Raw genomic sequence first — 6,875 nt, 5'->3', positions numbered from 1 at the left:
AAGTGCAATAGATACACATTGAAAATTGGAATATAATAGCATTTTAGTAAAAAATAAGGGCCCGTGTGGATACAGGAGTCAAAAGTACTTAAAATATAAGTACTTCCAGAAGTACTTTTTGAAGTACTGTCTCAAGTAGCGAAATACGTATTGTACGTTTGGATACAGGATTTGAGAAGTATTGCCAGAAGTACTTCTCATAGAGTTTTGTGTTAGGAAACTATTTTGTATTCTGTTAAAATGACCAGAAAACCCTTATATGTAATAATTATTGTTTTTAACATTATAACTCAATAACATATGCTAAAAAAAAACAACAGTTACTGTTTTTATTAAATAAAAACATTATAACATCATTTTATATTCAAAATATACTCTTTTTTTTTAATTTGACAGAACCTCCCCTAAATATTGGACATATAAAAAATAAAATCTGTATAAAAACATAACAACTATCATATAATAAAACATGTATCATCATACATAAAATCATATGTAATAATCACACCAACATATGTAAAATGAAAAGAAAACATTCATAAACAAAATTTATTTGTGATCGTCATACCAATAAACAAAGATGTTCATATAGTAGAAACATATTAAATTTATCCAAAAATATAATATATTCAGTTAATAGTAACTTTTAAATCATAAAATTATATAATTATATCATGTCGATCATAAGTTTCTTTTATAGCTTCAGCTATGACTTCTCTCCTACGTTCCATTTCTCTATGTCTTTCCCGTTGTGAACGTCTCGAGGGTCCAGGCTCATCTACACTCCTAGGGACGGGGTTTCATCTATATAATCTAATTCTTCGTATATAGCAAATTCAACATCTGCCAAAGCTTCATTTCGAATGAAATTGTGCAGTCCCATGCAAGCAATGACGATATCCCTTTGAGTATCAATGGAGTATGTGTGCATGTCCCTAAGAATTGCCCATCTTGCCTTTAATACTCCAAAACACCTCTCTATAACATTACGCAATGAAGAATGAAGATGGTTAAATAACTCCTTATTTTCCTTCTGCCATGCACCCCGACGAAAGTCTTGTAAATGATAACAGACACCCCTATATGGTGTCATGTACCCATCCATCAATGGATAGCCAGAGTCAACCAAGTAATATTTGCCTACAAATGAATAATAATTTCATTATTTTATATATATAACATATAATTGAATGTACTTTTAAGTAAAATTTTGAATACCAACCTGACCGGAGGAGGTGAGGAAATCCTGAATTAGGATTATTTATGGTTTTTAAGAACACGTTCGCGTCATTTGCTTGTCCTTCCCAACCAACAACTACATATGTGAAGAACATATCGAAAGAACATACAGCCATTACATTTTGTGTTATACCTTTTCGACCTAAATATCGAAGTTGATCTGCTATTGGAACTCGTGCCCCAATATGAGTACCGTCAATCGCTCCCACACAATCCTTCATATAAAAAGAAATTTTATTTTAAAGATTAAATATTACAATTTTTTTGAATTTAACTTTAAAATTACCTTAAAGAAAGGTCAGAATCTTCAATTTGTGCGAATTTGATGAGGGATCTCATCCAAAGAACGAGGCACAATGAGAGTTTTGCACAATTCAATGACAGCTTTTAAGATTCTATGAAAGTGTCTACTCACGGTTTCTTCAGAACGTTGAAATCGATCACCAACACTTCGCATACCCTCGTTTTGTCCCAATATCTTTAAGAACATTCCTAAGGATACTTCCAAAGAAACGTTCCTTGTTCTTTCAAGACCCACCTCTTCGTGTAAAGTATTGCATAATTTCTCAAAAACATGTTTCTCCATTCGAAATTGTTCATGACATATTGCATTATTACCAGACAAAACATAATTCATATAATTTTGTCCAGTAAAATTACAATTAGTTTTGGGCTGTCGAACTAATTTATTTTTACGAGCCGTGTGATAATGATTTGCTGCAGCAAGTGCAGCCATACATATAATCTCATCGTCTGAATCTGAATAATCCATCTTGTTTCTGTTTACATTATTAATATAAAAAAATATCATTTAATATTTCATATTAACAATCATATAAATATATTCAATATATAAACAATCATATAAAATATTAAAACAAACATTTTTAACAATTAAACCATAATCCATAATTCATAATTCATAAGACATAATCAACAATCCAGAAATCAGAAATAAATAGAAACTTAATCCATACAAAATAAACCATGAAACAAATTTTCTTTTATTAACCACATAGTTCACAAAAAAAAGGATTCATAAAAAACCGACTCATAAAAAAAACTATGCTAACTTCTAGTGATCACCATGATAACGACGGTATTCAAAATCAAAGTACGATAGACGAGCATTATTTGTTGGCAAGTTATAAAAAGCATTCCTAAAATCTACACTCTCCACGAACTTGGATACCACATAAGAATATCGATTGCTTCCTATAGGAATCTCATCCACTAATTCATTAAGAAGTGGCAAGCATTCACCGGGAGTAAGCTTTTTTTGCTCGTTTGGAAGTTCATCCTTATGAATTTTTGATTGGAAAAGATCCACCAAACGACTGAATTCAACCTCGAATAAATCAGATTTTTTTCCTTTTTTGCGTTTTGATCTAGAATCCCCACTTATTGACGACCTTCTCTGTGATGGTCTTGAACTTGGTGACTCATCAATATCATCATCAAGGTGAGTTGGGAGTATATTTTCTTGTGTCGCTGGAATGTATTCAGGAGTATCATCATCATCATCATCATCATCAACAGCAATTGACTCATTCGTCATGTTTGTCGTTGTAGAATATCGAACACGAGATCCGGTAGCTGTGGTACCACCAAATAACTTGTCTAACTCATCTCTGTGCTCCAATGCCTTATAACGAAACTTATTATCTCCAGAATGTTGCTATAAAAAAATGATAAATATTATTAATAGATATTTATTGACATCTTCATAAATAAGTGAAATTAAACATATAAAAAAATATGTATTACCATTTCTCGTTCAATCCACCATTCATCGCTCATGATGATAGAATAGCCGTTCCAACCGATTCCAGTTACACTCATTAGATTGGACCAAGCCTTCCAATTTAATTTTGTTTTGTTCCAATGATTTTTGAATTGTTTTTGTTCGAATTTAAATCCTGTTTTCTTGAAAAATTCATTTCGAACAAATTTCCATCCTAACCTATCTAAAGTTGGCCCATTTCTATGACCTTGCGCGACTGCTTCAACACATAGCTCAACAAAGGTCTTGCGTAAATACGGACTCCAATTTGCTTTACCCTTGTCATTTTGTGTTGCAACTTGTTTGTCCTTGTTCATATTTGTTGTTTCAGAAGGCATCTTAAAATGAAAACAAACAAATATGTGAAAAAAAATTAAATAAAAGTTTAAAATTAAAAAAATTAATCATGTGTTAGAAAAAAACATAAATAAATCATGTGTTAGAGAAAAATTAATCACAATAAACTGATTCTGATAGGATTTAAAACCAATAGAAGAGACAAGACAATGTATGTCTGATGTATGACTTGTATTGCGTACTCTTAAGATTATTTACAATTAGGATAAGGCTCATATAAAATCCTAAATTTAGCAAATAAAAATATAATAGAGAGAGAGAGAAAGAATATCCTTAATGTTGATAATGCACCTAGAATGCATAAAAAATGATCAGAATACTTTAAAAAAATATATAATTACACTAAATATATATATATATATATAATAAAATTATATTAAAAATTATAAAAATAATTATTTTCAATTTAAATAAATTTATTAATTTTAAATTCTATCGAAATTTCGACAGCATCTCCTCTAAAAAATGGACGTATGAAATTTTTCTGCTAAAAAAAAATACCTGCATAATACACAATCTAATATCCATGCAACAATTCATATAAATATTATCAATTCAAGCACCCCAGTATGTCATCAAAGCCTAAAACACGACCTCGAATGAATATGGGACTAATTCTAACATAAATTCATCCCAAAACATTAGAGGATTTCCAACATGAGCAAACCATGAAATTTTATCTTCAAAAATACGAAATACAGCATCGATAAATTCATCTTTATCGATAAAAAAAAAAATACTCCTTCGAAGTCTTTGTGCAGCTTGCTTCAAAGAAAAAGAGTAATGACTAGCATTTTATCTCTCAAAGAGTTGTTTGTATCCCCAAACAGGCTAAAGCACAACACCTGCCAAGCTTCTATTAAGATTCTGCAATTATGCACACAAAACAAGCCTACAACCATAATGATGACACCTCGACTACCCCAGCCTCCATGATAAAATTTGAAGGGCACAGACAGTTATTCACGTCAACAAACACGTAATCCCATATATTTGGCTTGCATTGAGCACTCTGAGATGGGACAAGGGCAACAATGACTAGCACCAACAACTAATCAATGAAAAACTACTACCCTCCAATGACTAGCATATGCCAATGAAGCTCGATCACATAGACAAAAAAAATCTTGAACCAACGAGGATCAAATCTGATTTAGGACCAAGCTCATTGTTAGCCCATGTATAATACTTACAAGTAATAACCTTTGTCCAATATATCATGGAACCAAGAGAAATGCATGCATGATATTTTGATACAACAGCTTATCATTAACTGAGAAAAATATATCATGCTGGTAACACACTAGCTAAACATTTCAGCCGCATATTTAGGATGTATCCAACAAGTGTGGAAAGTATAAAAGGATGGCCTTCCTAACACCATTCTTTAGTTAATTAGTGTTATTCCCACGACCTAATTGAACTTTAAAAAGGATAGTTTTTAAATAAGCACAAGGATTCAACACCATGTAAGCCAAGACAACCTAGTCATCTTCCATTATTACAACAATTTCATTCAGGTATAAAAAATTAAAAAATTAAATAAATAAAAAACTGCAGTAAATAATTGTGATAATTAGACAGTTTTCAGAAAAATTCAATTACAAAAAATTTAGGACAATTAGGGATTAGATTGAATCAAGAATCATTGGAAAACTTCTAAATCTATATGATTTAGAAGTCTCCATAACCAAGATGTCTTATTTGAAGGGCATTTGCAAGGGTTATGGACTTGGAAGGACAACTCCGATCTCACGAGTCTTACATATAATTCCAGCATTACCCACAAAATTTAATTTCGAGGTTCTTCTATAAGTATGGGGTATTTTAGGTACTAAATAGATAGACAAAAACATTAAAAATCACCCAAAATTATATTTGAAAGTTGTAGTTATTTCAGAGGCTGTAATTGAACAACATGCTCTTACAAGATTCAAATCATTCAAAATAGATGTTCGCATTTCAGCTTTAAAACCAAAACTTTGTTGAAATTCCCAACGGAGGCTTCAGATTGAATCAACTCAACCAAAAATTAAATAAATAAATAAGTAAATTTAATCTCATCCATGAGCAAGCAATATTCAACCACTCTAATTAGTTACACAATATATCAGCTCAAACATGCAAGTAATGCATTACAAAGCAGGAAGATACTTCACCTCAAAACATTTTTAAAAAAAAAACACTTCACAAGAAATGAGACCTTAGCATCTTGATGATAATTTTGAGTTAATCCCCACTTTGAGCTTATACAATTACAATAGCGAGATCACCATTATAATATTTAGTAAAAAAATCCGATCCAAACAAACCCATTCCTCTTATTAGAAGTAAACATAGGAAAAATACGAATGAAATTCGAAGGAATCAATGATTTACAGATTGTGTTGAAGGTCAAATTAAAAAAATAAAAAATAAAAACTGAAAGTGTAGGCTATAGTCCTACATACCCTTCCTCTTCAACCCATTAGAATAAGTTTTTAGCAAATGTTCCTAAACGTAAACATTGGCGAAAAAGAAACACCAACATTAACAATTAACTTTATTATTATTTTATTTTTTCTAAAGAAAAAAAAGGCCGTTCTCAAACAAAATCAAAATTGAGTTTCTAAACAGGATAACGACGTTACCAGATGAAACTTATATCTTTTCAACCCATGAAAATATTTCAGAAAAAATTTGAGAAGAGAGTGAGGTTCAGTCGATGTTTAGTTGAAATTTCAAAGAGTTTCAAATGAGAGTTACCTCTCTCTGTCGAGGTTCAGTCGACAAATCAATTATAGAAGAATATTGGACTCAATCCATTGAAGAACAGACGAGGGTTACCTCTCTCTGTTGTGTTTTCAATCGAGAACTTCAAAGTGGGATTAAAAAATCAGAAAAATTACCTCTTTCTGTCGAGGGTTTCAAGGATGAGAATGATCTCGCCACCGTTGGAGTTCCGTTGAGGGTTTCTGTTGAGGGTTTCTGCCACCGTTGAGAGTTCCGTTGAGGGTTTCTGTTGAGGGTTTCCGTTGATGGGGTTAACCACCGTAATCGCCGGAGAGAGAAGACAGTCGGAGGGAGAGAGATGACTCTCGGCTCTGTCGAACGAGTTTCTCTCGATCTCCTTCACGATGTAGTGTGGAGAAGAACGTCTGTCTTTTATTTTACGTTTTGGAGAAGACAGAGTCCTTTTGTTCTACGTTTCGTTAATTAAGGAGAAAAAACAGATAAAATAAAACGAGGGGGTAAAATTGGAAAGTTGCGAAATTTTTTGACGGTGTAATTGTTCTCCGCAAAAACGAAATTGAGAAGTACCAATTTCGGTACTTCTCATAAAAGCACTATTTTGACTCTTTTAAAAAGTTATTTTTTCAAAGCATAAAATATCCAAACGGTAGAGTAAGTGCTTCTGACTTCTTGTAAGAGTCAAAAGCACTTAGAGAAGTCAATCCAAACAGGCCCTAATTTTTTAAGTTCATTTTCGATACAAAATCCAAATTTCAATATGTAT

At 31.8% G+C, this 6,875-nt stretch overlaps 1 protein-coding gene across 1 annotated transcript; it reads right to left on the bottom strand.

Annotated features, from left to right (window-relative positions):
* Positions 1 to 2,245: 2,245 nt before the first annotated feature.
* On the bottom strand, positions 2,246 to 6,486 carry LOC147399789 (L10-interacting MYB domain-containing protein-like). Its single transcript, XM_086445272.1, has 3 exons — positions 6,268 to 6,486; positions 3,007 to 3,360; positions 2,246 to 2,917 (listed from the first exon to the last, which is right to left on the bottom strand). The coding sequence occupies exons 2-3, from the start codon at positions 3,358 to 3,360 to the stop codon at positions 2,315 to 2,317; spliced, it is 957 nt and encodes a 318-aa protein (XP_086301398.1). The 5' UTR covers positions 6,268 to 6,486; the 3' UTR covers positions 2,246 to 2,314.
* Between the last annotated feature and the right edge of the window lie 389 nt (positions 6,487 to 6,875).

The sequence above is a fragment of the Akebia trifoliata genome, chromosome 6 (assembly GCF_017979445.1).
Source record: "Akebia trifoliata isolate Shusen 1 chromosome 6, ASM1797944v1, whole genome shotgun sequence".
NCBI lineage: Eukaryota > Viridiplantae > Streptophyta > Magnoliopsida > Ranunculales > Lardizabalaceae > Akebia > Akebia trifoliata.
This window is presented reverse-complemented; position numbering and strand designations above follow the sequence as displayed.

Coding starts and splice junctions, on each gene's coding strand:
- LOC147399789 (XM_086445272.1), bottom strand. CDS start 3,360: ATGCCTTCTGAAACAACAAATATGAACAAGGACAAACAAGTTGCAACA. Junction 2,918..3,006: donor GGTGGATTGAACGAGAAATG/GTAATACATATT, acceptor ATTTTTTTATAG/CAACATTCTGGAGATAATAA.